The following is a 14,732-nucleotide window of genomic DNA, read 5'->3' as shown; positions in this document are numbered from 1 at the left end:
TGAGAGGAACAGACTTGTTTAGTGACCTGCTGAATGCACCAAAAAATCGTGGTCACACTAAAACAGCGCGAGGTCATTGACGAGTGCTATGCGAAGCTCAGTTCCTGGAAACTTGTGCGGAAAAGTCTCTGCAGAAGTTTAAGACTGGAAGTGTTTGGCGCGAAAATGGGTCCGCAACTAATAAAGACCATACCTATGATAAAACAGTTCAAACACCAGAAAACATTGTCCGAGTGAAGAAAAGCCTGAAACAAAGTTCGACGAAATCTCAACGCCGTTTATCTATGTAAGTGGGAATCTTTCAGTCTAAATATTACTAAAAAGGACGCGCCTCTGTACCCATACAAATTTACTGGAGTGCATGAGATAAAGCGCCCAGACGACCTTCGCTTGTTGAGTTCTGTCAGTAGTTTCTGAGTGAAGTGGAATCGGAATTTTTAATTTATTCAGATGAGGCCTGGTTCCGCCTGCCAGGGTGTGTGAATTAACTGAACATGCGCCATTATGCATCAGAAAATTTACGTCAGTACTTTGAGAGCCATAGCATAATCTAAAGGTTAGTGTTTGGTGCGCCATGTCTGGTGGTCTCATTATAAAATGATTCTATCGCCAAAGTATTAATGTTAGCCGGCATGTCCAGAATCGTTTTAATCCGTATGTCGAGCGACTGAGAGAAGATGAACGACTGTACGGATATTTTCAACGAGACAGAGCATCGACACAGTCCGCTTTGACAACTTTGGCACAAGTGTATGAGGTGTTCAGTGATCAGCAGAAGTAGTGTAATTTCTGGCCACCTCAGTCGTCTGAACTCTCTCCCTGTGATTTTTTCCCTGTGGGGAAAATGGAAGGGTCAGGTGTACTCAAGTAATCGTCGGAAAATTAAAGAGCTACATCAGAACACTGAAAATGAAATTCTGCTGTCCCTCAGGCAGACCTGCTACGCGTGTCTCATAGTTTGACGACTCGAGTACAGTGCTGCATTGTCGTCATTTTCAGCATCTACTCTGATGTTCACTAACAAAAGTCGATCTCGCTTCAGTCTTATTGAAAATATTTTCTGGATGAGTGTCTTTTTGTCCACCCGGTAGAAGGAACAGAACAACTGGGTGAAGATGTGATGGGAGATGAGATTTACGGAGCACTGATATACCTAACTAGAAACAAGGCCTTTGCAGAAGGCGGCGTTCTATCACAATTACTGAAATTCTTGGGGGAGCCAGCCATTAAAAAACTATCCCACGTGGTGTGGAATACATATACGACGGACGGAATACCATCAGACACAAGGACGAATGAAATAATTCCAGTTCCAAAGAAGGCAGGGGCTGACAAGTGTGAATATTATCGAACCAACATTTCAATAAATCATAGTTACAAAATTTGACACTAATTGATTACAGAAGATGGAAAAAAATGATAGAAGTCAATCTTGGGGAATATGAAATTGGGTCCCTGAAAAACATAGAAACACGTGAGGCAGTACTGACAGTGCTACTTATCCTACAAGATAGGATGTTGAAAGGCAAACCTACGTTTACAGGAATTTTTTATTTACAGAAAGCTTTTCACAGTGTTGTCCGGAACACACACTGAAATTTTGTAGGTGTCAGGGATAAACTACAGTGAATGATAGGTTATATGGAGCTTATACAGATACCAGAGAGTAGTTGTAGGAGCTCAAGGACATGAAAGAGAAGCTGTACTTGAGAAGGGAGCGAGTCAAGATTGCACACTATCCCTGATATAGTTCAGTCAGTGCACTGAGCAAGGAGTAAAGGAATCCAAAGAAAATTTTGAAGAAGAAATTAAAGTTCAAGGAGTGGATATAAGAAGTTTAAGATTTGCCGATTACATTGTAATTCTGTCAGAGAAAGCAAAGTGATCTGGAAGAGTAGTTGAATGTAACGGGTTGCGTCTAGAAAGAGAGGTTATAAGAAGAGTGTCAACAAAAGTAAACCAGTAGTAATGGAATGTGGAACGTGGACAATAAGCAATAAACAGAACAGAGCGTTATCGAGAGTGGCGCTACAAAAGAATGTTGAAAATTAAATGACTAGATTGAACAACTAATGAGAACGTACTGGATCGAATTGGCTAAAAAAGAATTTTGTGGCATAACGTGAGTACAAGTAGAGATCGGTTGATATGACACAACCTGAACTATCAAAAATCGTTAATTTGGTAACGGAAGAAACAGTGGGAAGCAAAATTGCAGAGGGAGACCAAGGGATGAATATAGTAAGGAGATTGAAATAGATCTAAGTTGAGGCAGTAATCCAGGGATGAAAAGATTTGAACACTATAGACTGGCGTGGAGAGCTGCATCACATCAGTCTTCGAACTTAAGACCACAACAACATCACCATCTTACGTCGTCAGTGCATAGGACGTAAGGAGTGATTTAATTTTAAATGGGAACTGAAGAACTGCACATTTCACCAGTTTGCTAGCCTAAATAGACCAGTGAAGATTGCTTCAATCAATGCGTTTTTTAGCGTTTACTGAAAAGGAAAACCTGCGCATCACATGACTTCGTGAGAACATGTGGTCGGCAGTTGTTATCTGCACGTCTCTGGTATGACATGAAGGTCCTTCCTTGTCTGTGTACGACAGCCTCGACAACAGCCGACGCCGGAAACTGGTAGCCTTCATTTGGCGATAAACGTTGCCGCTGTCAGAGATACATACCAGCACTTCCGAGAACGGAACCACAGATGTGTGTAGTTCAGTACAATGAAACTCTCTCTGATAATTATTGCATAACAGTGTTGTCCACGCCTGTGTCCAATTCTAAGCCGTGACAAAGAGCGAGATGACACTATGGGAAGACAAAGTTATGGCACACGCTAGTCCGACCATCCATCCGTGTTTCCCCTAAATCGCTTAAAGCAAGTGCCGTGATGGTTCCTTTGTAATGGACGCGGCTGATATCCTTCTCCTTTCCTTCCCACATCCAAAGGTCTTCGTCGTCGGGATGGTAAACCATAATCTTCCTTCCTTTTTCCAGTCCGTAACTTTTTTTTTCTTTTGATTCTCTAAACAAAGAATAAACAGATATTGTAGGTGCAGCTCTAGGAAGCCGCATTTTAATTGAAGTCCACAAAACAGACAGTGAATCTACGATGGTATATTTATTAACAACAGTACTTTGCATGGCACTACAGTGTGAGGAACCGAAAGCGATGGACCAAGGTAGTCAGATAAATGCAACATTTCTTCACTTCTAAACAGCGTTTGACTCAGTACAACACCTACGCTTACCATCGAAAGCACGATTGTGTGGGGTGTCAAGCGAAAAACTGCGAATGGATTAAGGATTCCTTGGTAGGGAGGAGCAGCATGTTATCTTGGATGGAGAGTTGTCGACAGATATAGAAGGAACTTCAAGTGTGGCCCAGGAAAATGTGTTGGGATCCTCGCTGTTCATGTTGCATATTAATGACATTGCCGACAATTTTAAAAGTAACAACAGACTTTTCGCAGATTATACAGTTTCTGTAATGGCAGTTATCTATAATGAAGTACAGTTTGTTAAAAAAAACGGAAAAACTACATAAATATTCGGTTAGATCTCGAAAAGATTTGAAAGTGGTTCAAACGCTGGCAACTTTCTTTAAATGTTAAGAAAGGTAAAATTCTGCACTTTGCAAAATGAAAAACGTAGTATCCTATGGCTCAATTTTGAACGAGTTACGGCTGGAATCTGTCAACTCATATAAATACCTTGGCGTAACAATTTGTAGGGATCTGCAAATAAACTGATCAAATAGAATCAGTCGCAGGTGAAATAAGTAGCAGACTTCGTCTCGTTGCTAGGATACCAAGTAAATTTAGTTAATTTACAAAGGAGATCACAAAACACTCGTGCAATGCAGGCTACAATATTGCTCATGTGTGTGGAAACTGCATCAAATACGACAAACAAGGGATATTAAACCTATATGACGAAGGACAAAAAGAACAGTCATAGGTTTTACAACCGATCAGAGATCGTCAAGGAAGAGCTGGAAGAACTGAACTAGAAGACGTCTGACGAAAGACGCAAACTATCGCACGAAAGCCTAATTTAAAAGTTTCAACAACCAGCATTAAGTGAGGATTGCTGGATTATACTACAACCCTCTGCGTGTCTTTGCCTTATGGACCGCGAAGACAATGTTAGACAGTTGCAGCGTGTACGTACGCATTTAAACAATCATTCGTTCAGCACTCCGTACGTGACTGTATGGAGATGTCCCAATACCCGTAAAATGGGAAGCACACTCTGTCACGCACTTCACAGTGCTTTTCAGAGAATAAACGTAGTTACTGATGTAGGACGCTAGTGTTGTCAACATTATAACAGATGCTCAACGTGGACACATTATAATAAAACTGTCAAACCATGGATTACCTCACTTCTTAGAATATCGCGGTCTGCACATTTCCAGGAACTGCCACACTGAATTTAAAATTAAGGGCATTTAAATTCAGTGTTCGAAGAAGTAATTCAACCGGGCTTACTAGTTGTCCTAGCCGTAACTTCGGCGGAGTGTGCTACGGACATATGGGACAAACGTCATACAGCTGGTGCACTACCACGTATCGGATGCATAGTCAGCGCACAGGTACAAGAGACAGAGGTTTTGCAGGAGCCTTACAGTCGTTTGTTCTTTGAGGCGTAATGGAAGAGTTGCTAGTCCGAATAAAAAGTTGCCAGTAATGTAGTGACTCTCCAAGAGATGAAGTGTTTTTTTCTGGCTCTCGGATACCTTCGGTTAGTTAGACACAGTCGCCTATGAAATGACAGCCATGTAGAAAGTAATGAGATGAGACTCGTCAGAGAGGTGTAACACGTACTTAACGAGTCTCGCGGGCCTGCGGCCGCAGCAACTCCCCACCATTGCCAGTAAATTCTTCACCCACAGCGACACAATATGCACCAACAGCGTTACGCTTCATCTGAAGTCCTGTGTGATTGTTCGTCGCATGCTGTTATTTTGTTTCGTTTCATTTCTTACAATTGCAGGAGTTATTTTACTTGATGTGCGTTATATTATGATGAACATTCGGTGGCAGCTTCGCTAATCACTGTAAGAAAAACCGTTTGACGTTGATCTGTTGGCTAGGGGATAACCGTACAAGATCAGTCCGAAGACAAAGTTTACATGTTACGCGTCTGCTTCGAAAAAGAAGAATGTAATAGAAGTTCACGTATCTCCATTAATAACATAATGAAACGACTAAACCAGCTCTGAATATAAACAATGGCACTACGAGATATACACCGAAGCGCCAGAGAAACTGATATAGACATGTGTCTTCAAATACGGAGATATGTCAACAGGAAGAATACGGAGCAGTGGTCGACAAACCCTATACGGTATCAGACAACAAGTGTCTGGCGCAGTTGTTAGATCGGTTACTGCTGCTACAGTGGTAGGTTATCAAGATTTAAGTGAGTTTGAACGTGATGTTATAGTCGCCACACGAGCGATGGGACACAGCATATCTGAGGTGGCGATGAAGTTGAGAATTTCCCGTATGACCATTTCACGAGCGTACCGTGAATATCAGGAATCCGTTAAACATCAAACCTCCGACATCACTGCGGCCGGAAAAAGACCCTGCAAGAACGACGACTGAAGAGAATCGTTCAATGTACAGAAGTCCACCACTTCCTTAGACTGCTGCAGATTTCAATGATGGGCCATCAACAAGTGCCAGCGAGCGAAACATTCAACTAAAGATCATCGATATGTGCTGTCGGAGTCGAAGGCCCCCTCGTGCATCCTTGATGACTGTACGACACAAAGCTTTACGCCTCGCCTAGTCCCATCAACACCGACGTTGGATTGTTGATGACTGGAAACATGTTGCCTGGTCGTAAGAGTCTCGTTTCAAATTGTATCGAGCGGATGGACGTGTACGGGTATGAAGACAACCTCATGAATCTATGGGCCCTGTATGTCAACAAAGGACTGTTCAAGCTGGTGTAGGCTCTGTAATGGTGTAGGGCGTGTGCATTGGAGAGATAGGGGACTCCTGATACGTCTAGATACGACTCTGACAGCTGACACATGCGTAAGCTTCCAGTCTGATCACCTGCATCCATTAATGTCGATGGTGCATTCAGACGAACGTGGGCATTTCCAGCAGGACAATGCGACAGATCACATGTCCAGAATTGCTACAGAGTGGCTCCAGGAGTTTAAGCACTTCCGCTGGCTATGAACGTTATTGAGCATATCTGGGATGCCTTGCAACGAACTGTTCAGAAGAGATCTGCAGCTCCTCGTTCTCTTACGGATTTGTGGACAGCGCTGTAGGACTCATGGTGTCAGTTCCCTCCAGCACTATTTCAGACATTAGTTGAGTCCATACCACATTGTGTTACGGCACTTCTGCGTGCTCGCTGGGGCCCTACACGACATTAGTCAGGTGTACTACTTTCTTTGTCTCTTCAGCGTACATTGGCAGGGAAATGTAAGAGATAGAAGAAACACTAGAAAACCGGCGAAGTTTAAAATTTGGGAAAAAACTCTGTACGGATAAGCAGAGACCAACGGATACCGTACTGGTGACCCAAATCATTATGACCTCCCCCCGCAAGACTGGATGCTGCTTTGTGGCTTTGTTGGCATGTGAATGGATAAGGGAAATAATAAGAGGAGCAGGGCAGAGACGAATGAGGAACCATTCCAGCATTGATACAGGCTGCAAATGGGTAAATACACTGTTATAAGCAATTCTGAGAATGGACAGACCGTTATAGTCCAGTACTTGGGAATGAGAATCTCGGAAACTGCGATGTTTGTAGGCTGTTCTCGTACTTCTGTTGCGAGTGTCTACGGAATATGATTGAAGGGCGATGCAACTTACAGTAGATGACAAAGTGTTTGACGTCCACGTCTCATTACAGAACGTGGATGGAGAAGGTTTCTGCCCTCTGTTGATTGGAGTTAAAATATCCGCTAACATGGGGACATGCACTGGGGGACAGCTAAAAAGTCGACATAAAGTTGGGGGGGGGGGCTGTGGGGGTGGAGGGAAGAAGAAGAAAAAAAGGGGGCAGGAGGCACACCAAGAGGCAGGAGACAGGCAGGGTGGGAGATGAAGAGGGAAGGCAAGGTAGGAGGGAGTGCAGAGACACTGAAGGGGAACACAGGAGGGGGAGGGGGTGTCAGAGTGGGAAAGCCACTCAGGGGAAGGAAGGGGGACGAGATGGAGCCCTGAGGAGGAGGCAGGAGGAAGATGGGGTTAGAGTTGGTAGGAGGTGGTAGGAGGGGTAGACGTCAGGGCGAAGCTCCTCATCCGGGATGGGTAAGTGCTAGAAGTTGCATTGGGTGAAGGAGGTGGAGGGTGTGGATGGAGAGGAGGCGCAACACAGTGGTAAAGGCACGGCAACGAGCTGGGGTTGGAGAGGAAGGGGGACACCAGGGGGTGGGGAGGATCGAGTCGGCGGACAATATACAGGGTGCGGACGTGTTCAAGGAAAAGGAGAAGGTGGTAGAAGGGGATGAGGTCGTAGAGGATGCTTGTGGGGGACACAAGGCGGGTACGGAAGGCGAGTCGAAGAGCATGGCATTCTACGATTTGCTGGAGCTCCTTGTTCTCTTACGGATTTATGGACAGTGCTGTAGGGCTTTATAGAACCTGGGATGGGCGGAAATCCAAGCAACACAGGCATAACAAAGGATGGAGAGGATCAAGGATTTGTAGGTGTGAAGGATGGTGGAAGGCTGCAGTCCCTATATCCAGACAGACATGCGTTTCAGGAGGCAGAGTCTGTTGCAGACTTTGTGTTGGATTTTAAGGAGATGGGGAGTCCAGGTGAGGTGGCAGTCAAGGGCGAGGCCAAGGTATTTGAGGATAAGACTGAAGCGGATAAGATAGCCATAAATGGTTAGGTAGAAATCATGGAGACGGAAGGAATGGGTGGTGCAGCCTTTGATGATCGCCTGTGTCTTGGAGGGTTTGATACAAATGAACCACTGGTTGCACCAAATGGCGAATTGGTCAAGGTGGGTTTGGAGGGTACGTTGGGAGCATTGAAGGGTAGGACAAAGGGCTAGGAAGGCGGTGTTCACGTGTCAGCTCCCAAGCAGACTATGAGGACACTAGGCTGCTTCTCTGCAGGGAGCTTCATATGTTTTCGGGTTATATGTTCTTTGTAAGATCCTCTGAATCCTAACTGTGCCAATCAAAAATCCCGCCAGCGTCCGACTTCACTGCTAGCAAGACAGGGCCTCGCCACATGTGCAGTCACGCTATGAAAGTGTGCGGTTGGAACTTAATCTCAAAGTGCCCTTAAAGTATCGTAGATGTCGCTACAGTGGAGGAAGGTAGGAAGGAGTTATTGCTTTAGTTGATACATATAGAGGAAAGAGCCATGCTTATGTACAGAGACTATCAGTTACCGCAACCAATATCTGCGCTTGAAGTAGACTTCTGCCACCATACAATATGAAACATAAAGCAAGTCTTACTCCAGCCAGCCGCTGTGGTTGAGCAGTTCCAGGCGCTTCAGTCCAGAACCACGCGGCTGCTACGGTCGCAGGTTCGAATCCTGCCTTGGGCATGGACGTGTGTGATGTCCTTAGGTTAGTTAAATTTAAGTGGTTCTAATTCTAGGGGCTGATGACCTCAGATGTTAAGTCCCATATTGCTTAGAGCCATTTGAATCTTACTCCGTGTTGATGGGTTTAAGTGATGACTTCTGCTCTGGCATGAGGACACATGTGCATATGGTACACTATCTGATCAAAAGTATGTAGCAACTCCTGTGAAATGTGGAATCGACCACTAGATGTTACTAGAGGCGGATCTGCCAGTATAAAAGGAGGCGGGGAGTATTGTATTGTTAGTAGAGAAGCAGTAAGAACAGAATGGGTTGATCAGGGACCTTATTGACTTTGAATGTGAACTAGTCATTGGATGTCAACTGAGTAACAAACCCATCAGGGTCTTTGGAACCTTTCTGAAGCTGCCCAAGTCGACTGTTAGTGATGTGATGAGACTGTGCTGCGGAAAAGCGAAGGTACAAACAGAGCTAAACCAAGCCTAGGCATACCTCGTATAATCACAGACGGAGGCCTTCAATCATTGTAGAGGGGGGGGGGGGGGGCGGGGAAGGGGGAAGATTGCATGAAATCACTTGCGAGTTCAAGAGTGCTACATTCGAAGTCCAGCTAGCACAGTGACTGATCATAGGGAATTACAAAGAATGAGGCACAATGGTCAAGCAGCCCCTCGTAAGCCACACATTTCTGTAGGTAATATTAAGCGATGCTCGAGGTGGTGTAAAAAGTGACACCACTGGACAGTAGACGACTGGAAACAAGTGATTTTCACACTATAACCTGTGGCAATTCGATGGAAGGATTTAGATTTGGTGAATGGCTGCATAACTTGGGTGTCAAGCCTTTTACCTTACCTGGGCCACACTGGAAGAAGAAGAGTATTTTGGGGCCTCATAATATACTTAACACTAACAACAACAGAAAAAAGGGAAGGGGCGGTCGGAAGTATGCAATTAGAACATGAGTGATCTAGGATCAATTAATTTATGACTTTTTATTTTAAAATAGCAAGGTGGAATTTAGCTTGGCATTTTGTGTATGAGATTTCATTGATAATTTTATGTGTAAGTAGTTAAAAATTCTAGAATTAATGCGGCATTTGATTTTGAATTTTGGGAACTGATGTATCAACAGCAGGTCCGATGGAAGGGGTTGCATTTCGCAGGGTGATGTCAAGGTGTTCATCTGAGATTTCGATTCTCCACTGAAGAGCCAAACAAACTGGTACACCTGCATAATATCGCGTAGGGCCCCCGAGATCACGCAGAAGTGCCGCAACAGGATGTGGCAAGAACTCGACTAATGTCTGAAGTAGTGCTCGAGGGAACTGACACCAAGAATTCAGCAGAGCTGTCCATAAATCCCTAAGAGTACGAGTGGTGGAGATCTCTCCTAAACAGCACGTTGCAAGACATTCCAGATATGCTCACGAATGTTCATGTCTGGGGAGTTTGGTGGCCAGCGGAAGTGTTTAAACTCAGAAGAGTGTTCCTACAGCCATTCTGGACGCGGGCGGTGTAGCATTATCCTGCTGGTATTGCCCAAGTCCGTCGCAATGCACAGGATACAGGAGATCAGACAGGATGCTTACGTACTTGTCACCTGTCATAGTCGTATGTAGATGTATCAGGGGTCCCGTATCATTCCAGCTGCACACGCCCCACTCATTACAGAGCCTCCAACAGCTTAAACAGTTCCCTGCTGACATGCATGGTCCATGGATTCATGAGGTTGTCTCCGTATACCCGAACACGTCCATCCGCTAGATACAATTTGAAAGGACCAGGGACCAGGGAACATGTCTCCAGTCATCAAAAGTCCAATGTCGGTGTTGACGGGCCCAGGCGAGGCGTAAAGCGTTGTGTCGTGCAATCATCAACGGTAAAAGAGTGGGCCTTCGCACGCTGACACTTGTAGATGGCCCAACATTGGAAACTGCAGCAATTTGCGTAAGAGTTGCACTTCTGTCACAGGAAACGATTCTATTCAGTTGGTGTTGGTCCCGTTCTTGCAGAATCTATTTCCAGACACAGCGATATCGTATATTTGAAGTTTTACTATATTCCTGATACTCACGGTACAATCGTAAAATGGTCGTACGGGAAAATCCTCACCTCAGCGCTACCTCGGAGATGCTGTGTCGCATCGCTCGTGCTCCGACTATACACCACGTTCAAACTTACTTAAATCTTGATAACCTAGCACTGTAGCAGTAGTAACCGATCTAACAACTGAACCAGACACTTGTTGTCTTATACAGACGTTAGGCGCAGCGCCGTTTTCTGCCTGTTTACATAGCTCTGTATTTGAATACGCATGCCTATACCAGTTTCTTTGACGCTTCAGTGTATTTGTAAGTTTTACCGCCCCCCCCCCCCCCCCCCCAAAAAAAAATTAAAATGTTTTTTTCACAAACGTATGTGCTTCTAAACGAAAATATATGTTACGCATTACTGTGCAGCAAGAGATATTTGTCTATGCGCAGGTATGATTTGTAAGATACCAACAAAGGTACATGATCAAATATTTCTTTTACTTGGATGTCAGACTGAAAGTCTGTGTATTAATCAGAAAATCTTCTTGCAATGAATCTACATTCTTTGCAAAAGGTGTCGCATAGATACAAAAATCGATTCTCGAATTCTTTCACCGAATCGACAATTATTGCTGCGTATTTCATTCTGCCTTTAGCGTTATGTTTGTCCAACGTGTTGAAATGAAAAAGTTTACAATTACTTGTGCTTCCCTAAATTTCAGTCTCATTCGAAACGCTTCTGTTGTTTGAAACATTATACTGACAAGTATCACCTTGAATATCCTGTTATAGTCGACCAAATGAGCAGTCGAATCTACCAAATATCCTAAATCTGCCACCCAGTCGGCATCTTCAAGTTCTGACACAGATTTCGTGACAGTGCATTACTGAGACTTTACCAACGAATGTGATTCTTAATTGTACGAATACGTTTGATATCAAATTAAACCAATAATAACAGTATTAGGGTACTGTTATTTAACAAACATTGGCAGTAACTGCAATCGACACGAAGATTTGTAAATTCTATCGACTTGTAATGATCAGAACTACGGCGAAGAAGGTTCTTCACAGAAATAATACAGAATTTCATTTTATCTACATAAGTTAATTTCATTATATTTCTATAAAGCTGTAGTTTTGCATTTGCTACGGGAGTAGCTCAAAGATAACAGACCAGCGAGTCTGATGGATGGATTGGCCGATTTAAGAACGAGACTCTTTGGGTTCAAGTGTAGCACAAGCGGCGATATTAAGAATGGGATGGGCCGGTGACAGAATGCATCGTATGGCGGAAGTTTGAAATTGAAAATATTCATTTTATCATAACTTTATATAACCTCTTTCTTTTTATTTTTTGCTGTAGAACGTTGTCTGCCATGACGTGCAGTGCAAACAGTGAAGTACTAGAGGTGGTGGTGTTATGGAATGGAGTATTTTCCGTGGTGGAGTGTGGACCACTTGTTTCGCGGAATCAAACGTTAAATTCTGAAGGATATGAATAGACTTTAGAGCATTCTTTACTGTGTACAGAGATGAACAGTTTAGGGGCGAGGATGATTTGTGTCGGCATGAAAATGCAGCCTGTCAGAAAGCAGGTCTATAAGGCAATGGTTGTGTGGACGATAACTTTACTGAACTGGACTGTATGCCCAGAGTCCCAAACTAAACCCATTGGGACATCTTTGGGACTAGTTAGAATGTCGACTTCGCTCCACACCATAGCTTGTGACATCGCTACCTTCTCTGGTTTCGGCTCTTGAGGAAGAATGGCCTGCCACTCCTCCACAGACATTCAGACACCTCACTGAAAGTGTCCCCAGTATAGTTCAAGCCTTGACAAGCGCCATGGGTCGACATACCCCGTATTAATGTCCAACAATAAGTGTCTGGATGTTTTTGACCAGATATTGCACACCTCAAGAAATATTTTTGTAGAAACAAATTTTAATTGATTGTTCTTTACAAGGTGATGAAATGAAAGCCTTATCTTTAAATGGTCATATGCCCACTCTTTTAGGTAATGGTCATATCAAATATAATATTGAAATACACTCCTGGAAATGGAAAAAAAACACATTGACACCAGTGTGTCAGACCCACCATACTTGCTCCGGACACTGCGAGAGGGCTGTACAAGCAATGATCACACGCACGGCACAGCGGACACACCAGGAACCGCGGTGTTGGCCGTCGAATGGCGCTAGCTGCGCAGCATTTGTGCACCGCCGCCGTCAGTGTCAGCCAGTTTGCCGTGGCATACGGAGCTCCATCGCAGTCTTTAACACTGGTAGCATGCCGCGACAGCGTGGACGTGAACCGTATGTGCAGTTGACGGACTTTGAGCGAGGGCGTATAGCGGGCATGAGGGAGGCCGGGTGGACGTACCGCCGAATTGCTCAACACGTGGGGCGTGAGGTCTCCACAGTACGTCGATGTTGTCGCCAGTGGTCGGCGGAAGGTGCACGTGCCCGTCGACCTGGGACCGGACCGCAGCGACGTACGGATGCACGCCAAGACCGTAGGATCCTACGCAGTGCCGTAGGGGACCGCACCACCACTTCCCAGCAAATTAGGGACACTGTTGCTCTTGGGGTATCGGCGAGGACCATTCGCAACCATCTCCATGAAGCTGGGCTACGGTCCCGCACACCGTTAGGCCGTCTTCCGCTCACGCCCCAACATCGTGCAGCCCGCCTCCAGTGTTGTCGCGACAGATGTGAATGGAGGGACGAATGGAGACGTGTCGTCTTCAGCAATGAGAGTCGCTTCTGCCTTGGTGCGAATGATGGTCGTATGCGTGTTTGGCGCCGTGCAGGTGAGCGCCACAATCAGGACTGCATACGACCGAGGCACACAGGGCCAACACCCGGCATCGTGGTGTGGGGAGCGATCTCCTACACTGGCCGTACACCTCTGGTGATCGTCGAGGGGACACTGAATAGTGCACAGTACATCCAAACCGTCATCGAACCCATCGTTCTACCATTCCCAGACCGGCAAGGGAACTTGCTGTTCCAACAGGACAATGCACGTCGGCATGTATCCCGTGCCACCCAACGTATTCTAGAAGGTGTAAGTCAACTACCCTGGCCAGCAAGATCTCCGGATCTGTCCCCCATTGAGCATGTTTGGGACTGGATGAAGCGTCGTCTCATGCGGTCTGCACGTCCAGCACGAACGCTGGTCCAACTGAGGCGCCAGGTGGAAATGGCATGGCAAGCCGTTCCACAGGACTACATCCAGCATCTCTACGATCGTCTCCATGGGAGAATAGCAGCCTGCATTGCTGCGAAAGGTGGATATATACTGTACTAGTGCCGACATTGTGCATGCTCTGTTGCCTGTGTCTATGTGCCTGTGGTTCTGCCAGTGTGATCATGTGATGTATCTGACCCCAGGAATGTGTCAATAAAGTTTCCCCTTCCTGGGACAATGAATTCACGGTGTTCTTATTTCAATTTCCAGGAGTGTAGTTCAGGATGAACACTCTGAAACGTTACAAAACAATGAACCGGCTACTTCGAGGAAATGGAGGGTTATAACGTCAGAGCCTTGGTAGGTGAGTCTATAGGCTGTGTCCGCTGCGGCTGCCAGGACCAGCGTGGGCGCGGTGCGCTGACCTTGTTGGAGATGCGGCGCGCGCGCTGTGCGTAGAGCAGCGTCTGGCGCGTCTCGTCGCGGTGCCGCGCGGCCGGGCTGACGTGCGCCAGCATCACTGTGCGGCAGCTGCCGCTGAGCGCGTCCTTGAGCAGCCGCGTCAGCTTGGAGTCGCGGAAGTTGACGTAGCGGCCGCGGCCCGCCGCCAGCGCGCTGATCACGTTCCCCAGCGCCAGCAGCGACCGGTTGATGTGCGCGCCCTCCGCCAGGCGCCGCCCGCGGTTCTGCAACGAGAGCGAGCAGGCTGCTAAATCCACTGCACCCGCTGTGGATGACCTCCTGCAGCTGTGAATTAAATTGGTGGTTTATGTGGTTATAATGTGCAACCAGACGCTTTTCTTTCTATTTTGTTACGATTTTTGTTTGTCTACTGTTTTCTATCCGCCATTATGTTTTGTTTTTCTATGTCTCTTTACGTACTAATTGTATTATCTGTGGCCGAAGAGCGGTATAGTTTAACTAGTTTTCGAGCC

The 14,732-nt window shown here is 45.7% G+C and overlaps 1 protein-coding gene across 1 annotated transcript in view; it reads right to left on the bottom strand.

The window, feature by feature from the left end:
* The window catches only part of LOC126335822 (kinesin-like protein KIF19), a 603,567-nt gene that overhangs the window by 155,975 nt on the left and 432,860 nt on the right, over positions 1–14,732 (bottom strand). Inside the window, exon 7 of the mRNA XM_049999287.1 lies at positions 14,223–14,483. Within this exon, the coding sequence (XP_049855244.1) occupies positions 14,223–14,483 (261 nt within the window). The remainder of the gene's footprint in view (positions 1–14,222; positions 14,484–14,732) is intronic.

The sequence above is a fragment of the Schistocerca gregaria genome, chromosome 2, assembly GCF_023897955.1.
Source record: "Schistocerca gregaria isolate iqSchGreg1 chromosome 2, iqSchGreg1.2, whole genome shotgun sequence".
Lineage (NCBI taxonomy): Eukaryota > Metazoa > Arthropoda > Insecta > Orthoptera > Acrididae > Schistocerca > Schistocerca gregaria.
This window is presented reverse-complemented; position numbering and strand designations above follow the sequence as displayed.